This window comes from Furipterus horrens, unplaced genomic scaffold (genome assembly GCF_987537825.1).
Source record: "Furipterus horrens unplaced genomic scaffold, mFurHor1.1.pri manual_scaffold_1, whole genome shotgun sequence".
Taxonomy (NCBI): domain Eukaryota; kingdom Metazoa; phylum Chordata; class Mammalia; order Chiroptera; family Furipteridae; genus Furipterus; species Furipterus horrens.
Genome location: NW_028327171.1, coordinates 158,147,432 through 158,167,881, shown reverse-complemented (window position 1 = coordinate 158,167,881; position 20,450 = coordinate 158,147,432). Strand labels below are relative to the sequence as shown.

The 20,450-nt window shown below is 39.0% G+C and overlaps 1 protein-coding gene and 2 pseudogenes across 1 annotated transcript in view; 2 read left to right on the top strand and 1 right to left on the bottom strand.

Annotated features, from left to right (window-relative positions):
• IFIH1 (interferon induced with helicase C domain 1) overlaps nucleotides 1–6,276 on the top strand; it is a 50,759-nt gene extending 44,483 nt beyond the window's left edge. The window contains exons 13-16 of the mRNA XM_090280341.1: nucleotides 1,317–1,478; nucleotides 4,977–5,167; nucleotides 5,575–5,668; nucleotides 5,767–6,276. Coding sequence (XP_090136467.1) covers nucleotides 1,317–1,478; nucleotides 4,977–5,167; nucleotides 5,575–5,668; nucleotides 5,767–5,946 — 627 coding nt within the window. The 3' untranslated portion in view covers nucleotides 5,947–6,276. The remainder of the gene's footprint in view (nucleotides 1–1,316; nucleotides 1,479–4,976; nucleotides 5,168–5,574; nucleotides 5,669–5,766) is intronic.
• A 3,617-nt stretch (nucleotides 6,277–9,893) lies between these two features.
• LOC150022125 (non-selective voltage-gated ion channel VDAC3 pseudogene) lies at nucleotides 9,894–10,839 on the bottom strand (annotated as a pseudogene).
• Nucleotides 10,840–17,859: 7,020 nt separating this feature from the next.
• LOC150022124 (glucose-6-phosphate isomerase pseudogene) lies at nucleotides 17,860–19,644 on the top strand (annotated as a pseudogene).
• The last annotated feature ends 806 nt before the right edge of the window (nucleotides 19,645–20,450 follow it).

The window sequence follows — 20,450 nt, the reverse complement described above, 5'->3', positions numbered from 1 at the left end:
AAAGTAATATATGTTCATTATACCTCAATGAAACAAAGAATTAGAAACCTTGAAGAGCCATGCAATACTGCCTTTTGTATTCTTATTTAATTCATATTACACCAGATACCTGTAGTATTTTTAAACAACTCTTTCTTGGTTGTTATTTCTGTGTCCTAAGGCTTTTTAAGAACATGACACTGGCCCCATCTGTAAGAGTCAAAATAGACGTCCTCATTCCCAGGATGTCAGTGAGCCCCCAGCTGGACCAGAAATCTAAAGCACAGCGTCCCACAATGTCTGACAAAGTAACACACCAAACCTCAGGGACCCCTACTCTTCCTGCACTTTCCTAAACCCTTATTCTTGCGACTTCTGTGTGCTTGAAACTTTTCATAATAAAATAGTGATGGGTGGGAGACAGACACATCTATCTGTCTGTCTATCTATCTATAGATAGATATGTAAAAAAGAAAAAATAGTAAGATGCCCCAGTTTTCATTCAATTTTTTAAAATCTTTTATCCACCCTATGTTACCAATATAATTGTTACCTTTTGTTGAGTAAACATAAGAGTTGTGCTTAACATTCGTCCCATAAAATTATAAAAAGGGCTTTTTTTATATGTTCAATTGCATTCTTGAATGGAAGGCGAGCCATGGGAGACCAAGACAATCAACTCCAAGTTAGGAAGTAATTTTACTTCGGGAGTTGATTTATTAGTTGTTTGTTACTCAGAGTGCATTTTTCATGAGGATAATATTATAGTTGATAGGTTCCTGGGCCAGGTCGCACAATTTTCTGTTACTCAAAATGAAACTAAATGTCACTTTATAAAGAAAATGATAGAAGTTTATCACCATATTGAGCATGTTTTAAAGGAAGGTGTGCTCAGAATCCAATGGAGGATGCCAGGAACAGAGCTGCACACTCCACAGCCCCAGTATCACAGTCAGAGATGCCCTTTCCCCCGCTCACCCCCTCCTACCAGGCGTGGAGGAGCAGGGCTTCCCAGTCCAATCACTGGTGATGGCTGCAGGGTCTGAAAGAGGGCCTTGCAGAACAGAAAGGCTGGACAGGATGGTGTTGTGTTATCGAGGCTTTTTAGGGCTGTGTGGGGACCTAACCATCATCATTCAAGAACATTGTTTCTATATTTAAGTGAATTTTGAGTTTCAAATAGCAGATTTATAAAGAATGGATGATGACTAACTTTACTGAGAATAAAGAGAGCATTTGAGGCCAGGACACTGAGCATTCCGGGACAAAAACAGGAGAGGTCATAACAAGTGAGAGCCCTTCATTTACATATTTACGGAATTTCTTTCTGTTCTCAGGCCCGTGGTCGAGCCAGAGCGGATGAGAGCACCTATGTCCTGGTTGCCCACATGGGCTCAGGAGTTGTTGAACGTGAGAGAGTCAATGATTTCCGATTGAAAATGATGTATAAAGCTATAGACCGTGTTCAGAACATGAAACCAGAGGAGTATGCTCATAAGGTATTGTTCTAGGCCCTCTGTGAACATGTGGTTGCCAGACAGAAGTAAGTTCCAATTTGATGAGCTATGCTTAGTCCGGATTCACATACAAAGAATCCAGATCCATATTGGGCTGAAATGATCAGGGAGTCCTTCCAGTGGAACCAGCCATGAACTTTGATAATATAAATTTAAGCTGCCCTTGATCCGGAAAGACTAGTGTAACTTACCCATTCATCCCAACCTGGCAATTTTGGTTTGGTCCAATCTCGTTGTACAGGCACATTTTGTTCCATTCCAGAAATATTTATGCAATGCTTCCTGTATGCCAGGGAACATTCTAGACACAGAGAACAGATAGGCAAACAACAAAGATAGACCCCTGCATCATGAAGCCTGTATTCTAGTGTATACAGTGAGATTTGAGGATTTGAAAAGGAGAAGAACTAAACAGAAACAAAGTGATAAATATATGATTTAGAGATAAATGCTAGGGAATTAGAATAGAATGATGTGGAAAAAGTCACTAGATGGGTACTTCAGACCGAATAGTTGGAAAAGGCCTTCAGAGGGAGTGGCACTAGGCTAGGTCTGAATAAAAAGAAAATACATCTTATGTCATCTAGCTGCATCTCAGTTTACTAACATGGTTATTTGAGTGGTGAGAAGAATGCAGAGTAGAAAGAATTTCTCCAATATTTCAGGAAATCCCCCATACCACTGAATTAAAGACTGTAAGTACTATAATAGCAAACAATCCATTTAGAAGAAAATTCACACCCTTGCATATGGGTGTGAATGTTAGTTTCTTAACATTGGAATTGGATCTACCCTAAATAGAGTTTCACAAAAGGGATGCTTTCAAGTTGGTGTGCATTGCTATAACCAACTCCAAGGTTTCCTGGCCAGGTTTCTATACAAACTTATATTTTAAAACCCTTTTAAATATAAGGAAAACTAAACATGTTGTAGTGTCAAATCAAACATTTGTGGCCAAATAATCCCACTGGAAGGTATTCCCTTACATTTAATGTCTCAAATGAGTGAAATCAAGTGGATATTTTCAAAATTTGATGTTTCAACACTAGTTGTATTGGGGAAACTCTAGAAGAACCTCTGGAGTTTGAGTCAAATTTTTCCAGATAATCTCTGGAACAAGATACAGTCCTGTTAGGGGCCCCAGAATGGACTACCTTTTTAGGTCTCATTTGACAAAGTAATGTGCCTCCTAAAACTACTGCAGGTGGACAGACTCAGAGCAGGGATAGCAATAATGTGAGGAACACACCAGCTACTTCTCTGTTCAGAGCCCCCAGCGCTACTGCCAGGAGGCCACAGTGCTCCATTCTTCTGACTTGAGAATCCTTCTCCTTTCCTCAGTGTTGGGTAACTAGACAAATGGCGAGAGCTGACACATAGGTGAGGTCTGTTTCCCATGTCTTATACAGAGTTTACATGTAACTGACAGCTTCTAAAAATGGAGATCTTAAACTTTTTTCCTGGCATTGACCAGGCAACTTTTGCTACCTTATTACATTTTATTTGGACTTTGATTATAGCTGTGCCTGCTGTATATTTATTATAATTTCTTCTCATTTTTTTGAGTGCCTGTCTAATTAGTTTATATGCTTTACTATTTTAGAGCGTGTCTTTTAGTTTCTGGTGTCCTGGTTACATACCCACACACAGACCTTAGTTTTAGTTTTAGTTTTTCCAATCTACTCATAGGTGTGTCTTAATTGCCTACGTGTGTGTGATCCTTGGCCACATCATCTTTTAATAAGCTCACTAAACCATAAATAACTTGCAAGAACAGCCTAATTAAACTTTTAGGGAACAGAATACTTCAATTTATAATTATAATATATTATAATTTTCATAGGAAATTAGTCTGTGTACTTGTCTGATTAAACTATTCTATAGCCCATAGGTTTGCTTGCAAGGCTGTTTTTCTCTTTTCTGTGCTAAATATGGCCACCCTGAATCAAGGCCTAAAACAGAGACAAGAGCCAAGAAGATGGGCATTCAGCTTTGTTCATCAGCACTGAAAACTTCCCCTAGGTCTTAAAGAAAACAATAGTTTCCTCCACAATTGAGTATAAATTGGTCATTTAGAAAAGGTTCTGTTTGGAGGTAAATTATTTAAGAACCAGGTTTTTCTACTGTGAAGTTGTGTAGGTATGAGAACTGAGTAGCCCCTACTTCGAATTTTGTGTTTTTCATAAACTAGAGTGTTTCTGTGATAAAATAAGTTTTGCATCTAGTCAAAGAACCTAGAATACACAGAGTAAGGGCCTATTCTCTTACATAAAGAATATGGGCAATCTAGAGTCATATGATAGTTCCATGATATCACTAGGACCCTAGTCCTCTCCCCTTCCCTCCCCTTCCCTTCCCTCCTCTTTCTTTCCCTTCCCTTGCCTTCCCTTCCCTCCCCTTCCCTCCCCGCTTCCCTTCCCTCCCCCCTCCCCTTCCCTTCCCTGCCCTTCCCTTCCCTTCCCTCCCCGCTTCCCTTCCCTCCCCCCTCCCCGCTTCCCTTCCCTTCCCTGCCCTTCCCTTCCCTTCTCTTCCCTTCCTTTCCCTGCCTTTCCCTTCCCTTCCCTCCCCCTCCCCTTTCCTTCCCCCCTCCTCTTCCCTTCCCCCCTCCTCTCTCCTCACCTCTCCTCCCCTCCTCTCCCCCCCTTTCTCCCCTCCCTTCTCTCTTTCACTCTCCCTCTTTTCTGCCCTTTTAGTATTTGGCTTCCACTCCCAAGGTAAAAGATAGCTTTTAGAATTTTAGCTGCCACATGCTCCTTCTAAGGAGGAAGAAGGAAGAACTGATGGAAAAGGCAAGAGTACAGATGTCAACTATTTGATACATAAGGATCCTTTTTGGAAATATCACTTAACATTTTCTCATGTCTCATTGACCACTGGCTTGGAAATACGGTCATTTAGTTAGCATATTTTCACCCAGCATAAAACTATACAATAGTTCAGTTCCTAGGAAGAATGGATACTAGGTGGGAAACTAGTAGTTTCTGTCACAAACATGAAAAGAGGAGATTTTGCTTAAGGAGATTTGCTTAGAAAATAAAGGGTCTGGGAATTATAACATGTGAGGCACAATGAAAGAAACTGGGAGTCTTACCATAGACAAGAGAAGACTGTAATGTAATAACAGTGCTTACTTCTTTAAAGAGATTCAGATGAGAGAAAGTTTAGATTTATTTTATGAGACAATCAAAACTAATGAGGTAGCTGAAAGGGGGAGTTTTGTTTTTGTTGTTGAACATGGCTAAGGACTTCCTCCCAAGATACCGTTTTAAAAATAAAATGGGCTGTTTTTTGAGGGTTCCACATTTTCATCATTACATGAAGGTTTCTATGCTAAATCCTTTGTGGGCCATTGCCTCAATATTTTTATTTCTAGACTATAGGCCAAGGATATATTTTCATACCTATCTAAGGTCTCTGAATTCAAGGATACTTCAGTGAAATAATGAAAAAAAACATAGAATTTTTTTTTTCTTCCTGCAGATTTTGGAATTACAGATGCAAAGTATAATGGAAAAGAAAATGAAAACCAAGAGAAGTACTGCAAAGCATTACAAGGAAAACCCATCATTAATAAATTTCCACTGCAAAAACTGCAGTGTGCTTGCCTGCTCTGGAGACAATATCCATGTAATTGAGAAAATGCACCATGTCAATATGACACCAGAATTCAAGTAAGTCCAGAAAAACTCAATTTAAGAAAATAGTACAAATTAAATGTATTATTTTTGGGAACACTTTCTCTTTAAACATCCCCAAATTATATCTCTATTTCAAATGTTAATTTTCCAGATATACTGTTACTGGGGAGGCAGGGAGAAATGTAAGGCTCAAAGCCATTTTGATCTAATACATATAAGCGTGTGTAAGTTCATATTTGTTCTCAAATTTTTGGACAACTTAAATTATAATAATTAACAGACTTAAAGAAGCCACTAAAGGCAACATGCCTCTTGAGAGGTGGGTGTGGAAGGGGCATCTGCCTGAGGATGAATATCAATTTGAACAACAGGCACCCATAGGCTGCATATTGGTCATGTGTGAATTCTCAGGGATCTTTCTTATTCCTTGATAATTTTAGGGAACTCTACATTGTGATAGAAAACAAAGCACTGAAAAAGAAGTTTGCAGACTATCAAACAAATGGTGAGATTATCTGCAAAACATGTGGCCAGGTGAGTCAATTGCCTTAGGCTTTTTTCTTATTTTGGTCAGAAGGAATTCTTACTTTATGTGCATTTAATTTTTCCTTTTGCTCTCTTTTGTTTTCCAGGCTTGGGGGACGATGATGGTGCATAGAGGCTTAGATTTGCCGTGTCTCAAAATAAGGAATTTTGTAGTGAATTTCAAAAATAATTCAACAAAAAAGCAATACAAAAAATGGGTAGAATTACCTATCACATTTCCTGATCTCGACTATTCAGAATATTGTTTGTTTAGTGACGAAGATTGACATTTGGTTCAAGAATCTTTTAAAATTTTGTCTACACTTAATATGATTTTGATTAATGTTTTTATTATACTAAAGAACTGATGTGAGAATTAATAAAATAATTGCTTTACTCTGAGATGAGCTGCATAGAGGAAAACAGTCTATCATGCTTTCAATTATTCATCTTGTTTATGGATGGGGTTAAGAAGATCTACCAATAATACTCATGAGTGTGGAGCAGTGAAACACTGTGGGAAAAATGCTGGTGTATAAATGAGGGTCTAAGGCACCAATATCAGTCCTGTCACTATTTTCAAAATAAAATTAAGTAAATCAGGTTCTCTTTTTGAACCAGTCTCCTTATTGGTGAAATGGTTATAATATTACGTCTTTGCTTTTATTAGTTTTCTATTATTACATAACAAATTACCACAAACTTAGTGGCTTATAACAATGCCCATTTATTATTGCACACGTGCAGGTCAGAGGTCTGGGCACGGTATTCTGCTCAGGGTCTCAGAGGCTGAAATCAGGTGTCAGCCAGATGATGTCCTCATCTGGATGCACTTGGGAAGAATCACTTCCAAGCTTTTTCAGATTGTTGGCTGTTGTTTCCTTGCAGCTGTAGAGTGGAATTCCTGTTGCCTTACCAGCTGTCCGCTGGGATCAGCCTGGGCTTCAAGGGCCTCCCTCGCCACATGGCCCTTTCACAGCATAGCTATTGCTTCTTCAAGGCCAGCAGGAGACTCTCTCTCCCTCGAGTCTGAGATGAAGTTGTAACTGTAATCACAAGGCTGACTATCTCATCCCATTCCCAGGGCCTGCCCACACTCAAAGTGAGGGGATTTTTCCAGGGCATATATGGGAGTAGGCAGAAATCTTGGAGGCCATCTTAGAATTCTGCTTCCCACAGCACTTGCCCAATTTTTCTTAATAAGTGACATAGAAATACATATGAAATCACTTTGAAATACATGAAACACCATGAAAGGCAAGATACAATTAAGAAGCGGCACCAGGTGGCTTAAGCCTTACTTCCTTAGCTTTTCCTCTATGAACATACCACTGTGCTCAAAAATGACCTAACAACAGGAATGGTGGTTAAACCCAGACCAGTTATCAATACCTACAAGATCACCTGTGTCATTGGAGATGTCCAGGGTTCATATAGGATTTAGTAAGGAGCAGATGCTGGATGTTATTAGGGAATAAAGAAAAAATGTCTGCCTTTACCAACCCCCAGCACAGACAGAGGAGTAAACTGTTGGTGGCTGTGACATTTTCACTGTTTCTGAACTAAGTGATCGTTTGGAGATGGGTGCAGGGCCCAACACTTTAGAACGTTCTCCTCACAAACAAGCAGCTCCTCCTGGCATAGACACACATGATTGGGGCAAAGTCACAGCTGATCGTTTAAGGCCATGCTTACTCCATCTCACAGGCGTTCTGCTTCAAGGAGACAGTTAGCTCCTGTGACTAAGGAGAAACAAAGTGTTGGAGGGGCAAAAAGAAAATTCTTCTGTGATTTTGATAGTTAAAATTCAATCTAACAGTAGTTTTGAATGTTGATAAGACTTAAGCAAGGGTGAATATTAACCAACCAGAGCTCTTAGGAATGCAAGAGGGCAAAAGAAGATTGTTGTTTCTTTAAATACTTTTAAAACTCTAGCTGACTTCACTTAAAGTATTGCTCTCTTACAAAACATTTTGGAAACTCTGCAAGAAACCAAATGCATAAAATAGCTAAATGTACTACTGTAACATATGTAGACTGTTTTTAAGGTGTCAACAAATATCAGGTCTTTCATCTGTGTTTTCCAGTCATTTTTTAAATAAAGAAGTGTTACTTCTACTTCAAAGTTTTAAACTATATTTTTCAAATAGTATAAAAGTTAATACGTGATGGTAACTGAAACTCGAACTATGGTGCATGTACTTCATTCAAAAACCATTGTGATAATTGTAGCATTTGTTTTATTGTTACTGAACAACTTAATACTCACAATATGTTATGGTCATTTTACAGAATATGCTCATGGCATGTAGACATCAACCTGGAGTTGGAATTCCCGAGTTTTAGGCTCCATCAAACTTTTTAGTTGGGTGACAGTGAGCAAAGGGCCTCTGTTTCCTCTCCTGGAAAATGAGAGTGGATTAAATGATTCCAAAAGTCTCTCGCATCTCTATCATTCTCATAGTCCATGCTTCTGGCTCCCTGGCTGCTTCCTTCTTAAGACCTTGTCTAACACTTGCTGAGGCTAAAGGTAGCTCATATTTGCTAAAGGGTATTGCAGTGGTCTCACAGAACAGATACACTGACTGGGGTCAGGTGTCTCAAAGCAGGTTTGAAAGACCTGAAAGTCAGGAAATTTTAGAACAACATGCATTTTAAGCCAACCTTGTGGCTAAGAAAAGTAAAAATTTATACCAGAAGTTTGAGATCATTTCAAACCACATGAAATTAAGATACAGTAACTTCTAATTTATATACATATATATATATATAAATTCAAGATATATATATATATATAGAATATATTGAAACATTACAAAATGAATAAGAAACTGTTTTCCAAAGGATGCTTAGTGCATGTCTTAAACAATTGCTGAAAGTGAGAATTCTATAAAAGAGAATATTTTTCTCTCTGTAATTTAATAATCCCTACATTACAGTGTCATGCTTTACGGAAAAGGACGCTTCTGGTATTATTTTCAGTTCAGTTAAACATAAAGCCAAAGAGGATTTGGAGTTTCTCATCATTGTTGCTTTGAAGGTGTGAGAGGCTTGCACACACTTATGTGCTGATGGGAAAGAGAGTGAGAAATATTAGCAATATTCAACCTTCAAGTAAACTTCTTATTGGGTATTATTGATATTTTCTACCAAATGCTTTTGCTAGCCTTTTCTGGCACTTCGATCTTTTCTCAAATGTGGGCCTTTGCACATGGTTAGAAGCCCTTCCTCACCACCTCTTCAGCAGTTGTCCTATGTTCCAGAGACAAAACCCACGTGTCACTTCCCAATATCTAGCATAGTTTTCAAAACTAGAATGGAGAGAACAAACGGGGGAAGTAATGCTCACTCGCCCTGAGCATGATAAAGTGCTCATTTCCAAAATCTGGTAAACAGTTGCATGAATCAGAGCAATAAAAAAAACAAGGAAATTATTTTCTTTCATTCTAAGAGTTATGAAGTTAATTTGGAACAACTATAAGCTTTTGTTTCTTCATTTTGTGAAATTCTCCTTAATTAGTCATACTAGCGATGATAATTTTGTAACTTTGTTTTTGTGGGGAGAGAATGAAATGAGACAAACTTGTGTTTGGGTCCTCACTGGCTTTGTGATTGGGACAAATCAATTAATCTCTCTGAGACTGTAGGGAGCTAATACCAACCTTGAGAGACTGTCATGCAAATTTGAGTAAGGCATTGAACATACCCAGCAGTTGGCACTCAGTAGGAATTAATGTATGGAATATAGTTGTAAGAGTGGTCAGAAACGCAGCAGCAGTTTAGTACAGCTGTAAGTATAACATAACAGTAGGAAACTTTAGATCTACATTTGATAATAAGTATTAGAGCCCCCACGTGCAATGTTTAACCTAGATGGCTTACCCCAAGGAGTAAATAGTAGCTATAATAAAATATGAACACTATGAATATGTATTCTGTGCAGCTAGAGGAAGGATTTAATGTCCAGTAATTTTTGTCTAACATAAGTGGTGGCTTCCTTTTATTTGTTTCTAAACCTGTAAACTTTCTTCCTCTCAGAGCATAGGTTATAAAATATGAAATACATATGGAAAGCATTGCAGATGTCTTTACAATTTTTAGATATTTTCCCCACAATATTACCAAGTCTCTTTTTACATGAAATTAATCATTCTATAAGAGTTTCACTTAAAGATGAAATTGGACAGTGGTGAGACCTATTAGTTTTTATTTTTATTTTTTTTTTCTCTTCATCTCCAGGGAGAAATCCGATGCTTTATTCAAAACCTCATTAAGCTTCTAGTTCAAATCCCAACCCAACCTTGTGACCTCCTGCATTGAAGTTCTTTCCATCGATTAAAGCTGATAGGGTCAGTTTGACTCCTGGTCGAAGAGTCTGAGTATAACCCAGTCCAATCAGGCTGGCATTATTTACTTTAGCAGAGAGAGAAGTCCTACAATCCAACTTGTATTTAGCAGCGATGCCAAAACGGGTGTTGTTACTGCCAGCTGTCCAAGCAAGGTTTATTGATGTTTCAAGCTTCTCATTAACCTTCTGGTAGATAGACCCTCCAAATTCAGTGCCATCATTCACATGAGTGTGCAGCTGGAAGTCGGCAGCCTTGTAACCTAGGGCGAAATTATTCTGTGACAGTTTGGATTTGGTGGTGTCAAAACTCATCTGATAGCCAGCAAGCCAACCTTCAAAGGCTAACACAGCCCAGCCATAGATGGTTGGGCCAGAAAAATCTATATCAACATTACTGCCAAGACTGAAACAATCCCGTTTGTAGGAGGCCTTCAATTTCCCACTCTTCTTTCCTGTGTTCGGTACAAATATGGTATCAAGAGTAAGTTTCAACCCTTCGGCCAACTTATTCTCCCAAGAGATTTCTGTTCCAAGAGTATTGTCTGTGTTCCATTTTTGGGTGAAGGTAAGTCCATAGTTACAGACCTTATATTTGATCTCTAGGTTGCCTGAAGCTTTCCCTGTATCAGTATAAGCATGACCAGAAGTAGAAAATTCCACTCCACTACATGACTTGGTCCTCAGGTCTATTTTGACCATGCCAAACCCATATCCTTTGTTGAAGACATCCTTGGCAGCCTTTCCTAGGTCACAGTAAGTTGGTGCGTTACACATAGCTCCACCCAGAGAGCAGGTACTCCGCTAGGGCAATGCTGAAGGTCTTCTTCCACCAACCCCTATTAGTTTTTAGATGCAAACTAAAGGCCAGATCCTATGCAGGGTAACGGGGAAGAGGAAGAGGTTGCTTACAGGAAGCAGCATTTAACCATGCAGTTGTTAGAATACATTTAGGCCATTATTTAAATTTAAATTTCATAAATCTGATGCAGTATATTATTTTTACATAATAATTTTTAAAATGGACAATTAATTTGACCCTTATGAAAGAAATGTAAACATTTGTTTCAATTATATATATGCATATATATAATAAACCAAGAATGAACATTTTTTTTCAACTTAAATATCTCCTTCAAGACCTGTCTTCTTTTTTTTAAAGTTTTTATTTATTTATTTTTAGAGAGAAGGGAAGGGAAAGAGAGAAACATCAATGTGTGGTTGCCTCTCATACACCCACAACTGGGACCTGGCCTGCAACCCAGGCATGTGTCCTGACTGGGAATCAAACCGGCAACCCTTTGGTTCGTAGACCAACACTCAATCCACTGAGTCACAGCAGCCAGAGTTCAAAACCTGTCTTCTGCTGTCTTTTATGAAAGCTTGTCTTCTATTAGCTGCACAAAGGATGAATGGACTGCTGAATAGTTATTTCTTTCATTTTGAATCTCTTAGTTCATGAAAATTACCATAATTTATCAAGCTGTAATAATTTGTATAATACTAAAATGACCAAAACACTGATTTAGTGTTAACTTGGACACGGTTGCCCACCAGAGATTAACATCAATTCATTATCACACTAAGGTCTTTGCTACTAAATTAATTTATTTCATAGCATTTGATCTAGGTACAAAATCTCATGACTTGACTTTGTTAATTCATGCTAAATAACCTCTTGATTTCAAAATTTCAACTTATAACTTTCAAAGGATTTATTTCATTAGACAAGTGAATTCCAAGTTTTGCTCTAAAACATTGTTTTGTTTTTTTTTCGTGTTTAGTCTAAATATTTTTTTTTCTTTTGAGAGCCATCCACAGGGATGGAAGATAGAAGATTGAATTGGATTGTGGAGTGTCCAAGAAATCTCAAAGTCCTTTTTGTGGTAATCCCATCTTGGGCATGGAGATGTTGAGGTTGGGGAGTGTAGAGATAAGAAAAAAGGAGAACACCTGACAATCCATAAAATAAAACAGAATCTTACCATCAAATATTGTTATGATGACCTATCAGGAAAGAAAAAGTCATTTTATGTTTAGAATAAAATATTTTTTTTGTTTAAAGTGTATAATAAGTTTGAGATAATTTTGTAAGTAGCATTTGATTTTAAAATATTACTAAACTCTATTTACCTAAGTAATTATGAAATAGTCAAACCAGTATTAATAAAATTCAACTCCTCCATAAGGGTTTGAGAAGGAAACAGACTAATGAAGGAGGCTGCCAACTTCTGACAGAGGAACAGTCACGGGCAAAGGTCAAGGCTTCTCTGAATGGACCTAGAGGTGGAAGGAAGACTGTGAGATGCCTGTTCTCCGATCATATCCAGTCTTTCCAAAGACACCTTGAGACCCAGTCCTATTTTTTTTCCCAACATTCTCCTGGGCAAAGAGCTAAGCAACTGGCCCAGCCAAGTCATCTTCTGGCCCAAGTAAGACCATTAGTTCATAGCTACTGAGGAAAAGAATGTCAGACCAGCATAATTTGCTCTGGAACGGTGTGGCAGGTAGAGAGATGGATAGTTGGAGCCATGTGCACCTTTGTTTACAATATCTAATTATTAGTACACTTTAAAAAAATGTTTTTAATATGCTTTCTAATGGGTGCTCAATTCGACTGAACTAAGTGATCGAGCTAAGAAAAGCTGACCTGTACCAACCGAGCCTGGTAAAGACGCTTCAACAAAGAGTGAATTTTTGGAGAAGATGAAATGGATATAATAAAAATAGATGATCTTTAAATGGACAGTGTAAAAAAAGGAAAGAGCTGGGGGAAAAATTTAAAAGAAGATTCAAAGTTTCAAGCCTCTTTATAGGGCAAGGAGTAAGAGACACTGGGAGAAATTCAAGACTCAAGCGGAAGTGAAGACGGTGTAACTATTGAAAGAAAATGCAGGGGAAAAGGGAAGAGAATGAGATCAAGAGCACAGGAAAAGGTTCACACTGGATAGAAGGAGAGCTGCTGCTTCTGAAGCAGGAGAAAACAAATATGAATAAAAAAGATAAGGTACAGCTGAGTGTAAATTACAGAAGTCAGAGGCTGGTGGAATATATTCTCCTGGTATCAATCGCTAGGCTAACTGCTGAGCTGAGCTTTGGAGGTATAAGAAAATAAAGATTTTTAAATATGGTTTGTGGAAGGAAAAATTACTTATTAGAAATTGATCAGGAGATTGCCATGCAGTATAAGGACTGGCTGAATTGGAAATAATAAATGTAGAACCAATGATTTAATACAGCAATTTTCAGCCTTTTTCATCCCATGGGACACGTAACCTAATTACTAAAATTCTGCGGCACACCAAAAAATATATATATTTTGCTGATCTGACAGAAAAATAGGTATAATTTTGATTCATTCACACCAGACAGCTATTGTTGTGTTGGCTGTTGTCATTTTTTATTTGACAGTCTAAGGGAAAACAGGTCAGTGTCCCTGACTAAATAGTCAGGAATTGCATATTTTGAAAATATTTGTGGCACACCAGTTGAAAATTACTGATTTAATAAATATGTGCAAGACATGAGACTAAGTTCTGTTACACTTATTCTTTGGAATGTGAAAGAAAAAAATCTGAATGTTTAAAAATTTGTTGGACTCAAAAAGCTTTGAAATGTTCTGGTCCAGTAACTCAAATGAAGCTGGTGCTTCTTGTGGCTTCTTTCAGCAAGGGGCTGTATCTAGAAGAAACCCAACATCAACATCCAAGTAAATTAAAATATAATTCAAATATCTATTTCTGACATGCAAAAAAAGCCCGAATGTAAATTGCATGTTATACAATATTTTCAAGTCTTTTTAAACTGTTTTTCTCAGAGATGTTCTTCACCACCTCTTATTCATTATGCAGGAGAAATACTTCACCGCTTCTTTTTCTCTCTTCAAAATCCTTAAAATTATCTCCCCCAAGTCATCCTGTGTTACTTTTAATCATTTCTACTCCTTCCCCTAGTCTTTTTCTTTTATAATGTAAATCAGTATGATCTCACTGTGATCATTTCTTTTCCTCACTGTTTCTTTTCTTTGACTTGATGGATACCTGAAGGATTAGTCCCTGGAGTATCAGAAAGTAACAGTGCCAGTTGTCAAATTATTGCCTCCCGTCTCTAAATTCACTCTTTTTATGTGCTCCCTAAGCATGCATCTGGGCCCTTTAAATATTTTTGCTTACCCAGATGGCATGACATTAAACGTTTTCTGTAGACGGTGCTAGAAAAACTTCAGGAAAAAAAGGGTTTTGCGTCTTGGTTCTGCGTGCTTGCTCACAAGTTTCTGCAGTGTTGGTGATTTCTCAGCTTCTGGTCCTGCAGTACATGTGGCTTTCTTCAGCAGACAGTTCCTGCAGTGTCGGTGGTTTCTCCAGCTTCTGGCTTGCAGTACACATGGCTTTCTCCAGCACCAAGGCCTTGCACGGCAGGCAGCAGTACTCAGTGCCCAGCAACTGCATCTTCTCGGGCAGTTTTATGTGGAGGGCTTCCAGGAAGACAGCTCCCCATGAACAGCTTTCTTTGGCACCCAAAGGGCATATTTCCAGCAAGCTCTAAAAGGCAGACAACCCGCAAGTTCTGGTGGCATCATGGCAACTTCTTTGCTTTCAGTAACCTATGATTGCCTTGTCCCATATGGTCTGCACCTTGGCCTTGAGTGCTCTATCTCAGCCACAAGGGAAGTGGCTGCTTCGTATGCTGGCTGTCTCTATATTATTTAAAGTTCCTTTTACTTCTTATTTGCTAACCCTCTATTAATGTAATCCCTTAATATTTAATAATTACTTAAATTTTACCTGCTCAAATTACTCTACAGTTTCTCCAACCAGAATGAACCCAGATTCATACAATATATCTGAAGAAGTTGAGAATTAGTTCATAAAAGGGTATAGTTTTCAAATATCCAATTACTCTTATATGTAAATATTGTATTTCACACAGGAAATGACTCAAATGGATCTGACCAGTTCTCTAACCAGGTAATTTAGAAACAGGACAGAGTGTACTTTATAACTAGATAGTGTAATTTCCAAACAACTAATTTTTTAATACCAGTAACAGAACCAAACATCCTTAACTTACACGAAATATTATATCATGAATTGCTTAGAGGATTAAATGAGAAAATATGTGTATCTCAGCGGAAATAAAATCACTTAAAACTGGGAGACTTCCTCTCAGAGAGAGAAAGAGAATGACCTTTATTTTAGAATCCCACTAACAGATATGTTTAGTTTTGAAGATGAGACCTTCTTAGGGGTTCCTGGGTACTTAATCAAAAATATAGCTAAATTGTTTTGCATAAGAAAAAACAGTTAGAAAGAGCTAGAGGGAAAGGGAGAAAATGTTGAAGAGGGGGGGAATCCCAGGAGAAGGCAGGAGGCTGCAGCCCAAGTAGAAATTACGCATGGAAATTCCACCATCGTTGTCCCAGAACAGCAGTAAATCTGCTACTTACACACTTGAGTTGGTTGCTATTTGGCTGCAGGCATTGGGGCCGTCTGGCAGGGCAACATGGAAATGATGAGCACACAGGGAAAGAGGATACAGAAGATTCCAGATAATAAATGGTAAATACATTGTACAGTAACTGACACAAAGAAAGCATTCAAAAAATATTAATTTCTTGTTTTTGATTTGAGGTATAACATACAATTTCTGACTCTGGGGAATTAAGAAATTCATTGCAATTTCAATGATTAGAGGCACAACATTATCAGAAAAAAATATAAATGTACAACAATTATGTGGTATATATTATAGGTATTGTAGAGTTCAGAAAGTCAGGGATCAATTGAGAAAAGTTTCTGAGTCAGGGTGAGTAAGGAATTATATAATGCCTTGAGAATATAAGATGTTCAATTCTTATTTCTTTCAAATAATTAAAAAAGTGAAGAAGAGTACCAAGTGCACTCTAAAGGGAAGTAATGAGGAAGAAGGAGAAAAAAACATATTTAGCATATTTATTGCAATGTCATACTGAGTCCGAGCTTGACTGGGTAACCACAAATGAAATCATTTTAATTTTTCGAGCAGTGGAGTGACATATTTTGGAAAGATGACCTATAAGGAGTTAGCAGGCTAAGTCATATTAATGAGAGAAAAATCTGAAGGAAAAAGATCAAAGAAAGAGATGGTTGCAGTCATTCAGGCCAAGGTGACAGAAATCTGGACTTGGTTCTTGGCAGTGAGAATGGAAGAAATGAGTGGTTCTGGGTGACGTCGAAATACAATCATGATCTGGGAAAAGATGGCTGGCATCAAATCGATGGCAGTAAACAAAATAAATAAAAAAGTACAGAACAGTTGGTGATAGAAACAAAGATCAGAAATTTCTTTACATTAACTCATTTTGCTCTCAATATGACTCACTTCCGCTTGCTCCTCATCTAGTGCAACATGTGGTCATATTCTTGGTGCATGAAGTAACAACAATTTTATTGCATTCAAGTATTTGTTCACTTAGCTCCAGCTGTTTCCTAGTCCACCCACACTGATCATGGGGCTGTGGTGGATACAATTTCCTTGTCCTGGGAAAAAGGTTTAACATCAGTCATAATCTCCTGATTTTTGAATAAAGCAAACCCTTTGTTTCCCAAAGGCTCTGGTTCCCAATAAGAATAGCATAACGAATCTTGTCTGTTTCCTACCAATGGGGGCAAACTGGCTGTATGACCTAGGTGCTATCTTGGTCTTTCAAGAACTCAAGTAAGGTGCTTTTGGGTTACCCTTCTAGTAAGGCCAGGGAAGCAAGTTTCTGAGAATGTAATAAGAAGGTTTCTGCACTCCCTATTCTGTGGTCCTTTCCAGTGCTGCTCTGTCTCAGGCTGTGGCCTGACATAATGATACCTTTGTCAGACTTTAAGATTATTCTGGACCAGCTCTGCCCAGTAAAACTATAGTGATATACATAACTATTTGCAATTTGCCAATAGCTACATTAAAAAAGTTAAAACAGATGAGATTAATTTTAATGACTTATTTAACTCAATATAATAAAAAATATACTGATAAGTTATCAATTAAAATTATTAATATTTTACATTATTTTTTCATAAGTGTTCAAAATTTGGTATGTATTTTAGCTTTCTAGCACACCTCAATTTGAACATGCCAAATTCCAGGTGCTCAGCAGACACGTTTCGCTAGTGGCCACTGGAATGAACAGTGCAATCCTAAACATTCTATTTTTTTAAGAAAGACACATAAAATTCAGCTTAAACATGAAATTCCATTTTTTTTGCAAGTTATTACCTAACTTTGAACTCTCCTATTTTTTCTTAATTTTCTGAAGTCTTATCTTCCTGATTGTGTATATCTGATAAAACAATTTCTTGAGAATATATAATGGACACCATGATTCTCTGTCCAGATCCCCCCTCAGCCCGAAACATCCACCCACCCATCCTGGGCCCGAGAGTATTGCTGCTGATGGCTCACAGCTGCCCCTTTCTCTGGGCATTACCCTAGGTGGTGGGGAACTGCCACCCCTAGTGTTATCCACTCTTGAGATTGACCTGAAGCCAAATGATTGATGAAGTGACACAGATATGTCCCCTTTACTCCATTTAGGACAACTCTGAAGGGTCATCTCAGCTCCTGAGGCCCTGTAGGGTAAACTGAGACCTCTTTTGCAATTCTCCTGTGAGTGAGCATCTCCCTCTGCTCCATCCTGCCTTCTTGAGAACTACTCCCCACTTCTTTCATCCTTTTTCACAAGCTCCCCTGTGACAGGTCATTAGTAGGAGCCTGAAGGAGGAGGCAGCCTGGAAAGGAGAACCTGCTGCCCCAGAGTTTGTCAGAGGAAAAACCCAAACCCCCAGCTGCCCCGTGGTCCAAGCAGCCCACAAGCTTTTCGGTACCCACAATGTCCCATACAACTTTTCGATCACATCAGCTTAGCTTTGCCATTCAAATTGATTGTTCACACCAGGCCACTCACCATGGGCGGGCCAAATCACTTGTTCATAAAAATAGTCCCGGGCCTGCTGCGCACCTCCCGCCCTCCTTCCTCCTCCCTCCTCGGCCAACATCCCAGCCTATGCAGTCTGCTATCCTCACCTTGGCTGCGCTCACTAGGAACCTGCAATTTCGTAAGCTGCAGGGATGAAACTGTGAGGATGGCTCTGACCTCAACTCACACGCCTTTTTGAAGAAAACAAGGAATGCTTGAGCCACCTTAGATTGACACTCATCACAAACCACGGGCTTTCCTGGTAGATTACTCGAAGAACCTTGTGACAGAGGGTGTGATGCAGGTGCTGGTGGGCCAGGCCAAGCAGAGGTATGGAGACCCCCTGGCACAGTGGTTAGGTCACCTGCATGCTCAGTGGTGAGGTCAACAGTGCTGCACGTGGCCCTGTAGAACTGGTCAAACACACCAGTGAATGGTAAGGATGTGATGCCAGAGGTCAAGAGAGTCCTGGAGAGGATGAAATCTTTCTGCCAGCAGTCTGAAGCAGTGACTGGAAGAGTTACTCAGGCAAGCTTATCAGAGGTGTCATTAACATGGGCATCAGCAGCTCCAACCTGGGCCTTTCATGGTGAGTGAAACCCACAAGCCTACTCTTCAAGAGGTCCCAGGGTCTAGGACCCCCATTGCCAAAACGCTGTCCTCCCTGATCCCTGAATCTTCCCTGTTCATCACTGCCTCCCAGACCTTTACCCAGGAGACCATCATGAATGTAGAGACAATGAAAAAATGGCTTTTTCTGTAGGCCAGGGATCCTCCTGCGGTTGTGAAGCACTTTGTTGCCCTAGATACCAACATGACCAAAGTGAACAAGTTTGGAATTGACCCTAAAAACATGTTCAAGCTCTGACACTGTATAAGAGGACACTACCCACTGTGGTCAGCCATTGGACTCTCACATTGCTCTGCACAGTTTGACAGCTTTGAGCAGCTACTCTCAAGGCCTCACTGGATGGACCAGAACTTCTGCATGGCACTCCTGGAGAAGAACATCACTGTCTTGCTGGCTTTCCTTGGTATCCGATACATCGGTGGCACTAGGTGTGAGGCACACAACATGCTACCCTATGACCGGTACCTGCACCGCTTTGCTGCATACTTCCAGCAGGGTGACATGGAGTCCAAGTCTGGTACTCATGTGGACCACCAGATGGGCCCCACTGTGTTGGGGAGCCAGGGCCTAAAGGCTAGCATGCCTTCTACCAGCTCATGCACGAAGGCACCAAGGTGATACACTGTGACTTGCTTATCCAGGTCCAGTATCATCACTGCTAAAGAGAAGGTCTGCATCACAAGATCCTTCTGGCCAACTTCTTGGCCCAGATTAGGGCCTTGATAAGAAGGAAGTCAACAGAGGAGGCTCGGAAGGAGTCCCAGGTTGTGGGCAGTAGTCCAGAGAACTTGGAGAAGCTACTGTCGCACAAGGTTGTTGAAGAAAATCATCCACCCAACTCTACTGTGTTCACCATTATCACTCCATTTATTCTCAGAAGATTGATTGCCATGGATGAGCTCAAGATCTTTGCTCAGGCCATCAGCTGGAACATCAACAGCTTTGATCAGTGGGGAGTGGAGCTGGGAAAGCAGCTGGCTCTGAAAATTGAACCTGAACTTGAGAGCAGTAGTCCACTGACCTCTCAGGATTATTCCACCAATGGGCTGATCAAGTTCATCAAGTAGGATTGTGAAATGAATAAGCTCATATTGGGCTGAAAAAACAAAACAAAACAGAACAAAAGACACATAATTCTTGCACATGAACCCAAAAAGAATTTCTTCTAGATCTTTAGTATTCCTAGAATTTAATCAAATAATTGCTCTTCTAGTTAATTGTGATGTACTGAAATTATTATTTTTACACAGTATATTTTAAATTACAATTTGCTAGAAAAATTATCAGAGTGGCACACAGCATTGATTATATTATGCATTCATTGAAATTTCACTAATTAAAATGTCAAGAGGAAGTAGATGTGGAGTTCAACTAATTCTCACTTTACTCATCCATAATCAGATACTTCTTGTAAATAGCTGGTAATCTTCCCACAGTTCTTAGGAAAAACTAACTAAATAGCTATAGTCAAGTCTCCTATTACTAATTCTCTATGGTATAATGAACAAAACTACAATCCATGTTGAAAGACACCCTGAAGCAGTTAGCACAAGGATTAAGTTACCATTGTTAGATAACAATAGTTAATACAATATTTAATTGTTTAATAATAATAAGCTTGGCCCTTTCATGGTCATATCTGGAGATGCTCTCTGTGAGTGTTAATCTAATTTGAGCCTGTAGTAAATAGGTGAGTTCCATAACCTCTATTTCCTTACTTTCTGCCATCACTAATCCATTTATTTAGATAACAATATTTATGAAGCACCTATTTTTTGGCAAACATTGCTCCTATATCCTTGGGACATAAGAGTGAAATAAGCCAAAAATGGAGCTACATGTGGGGCAAAGAGGGAATAAACAGTAAAAATTG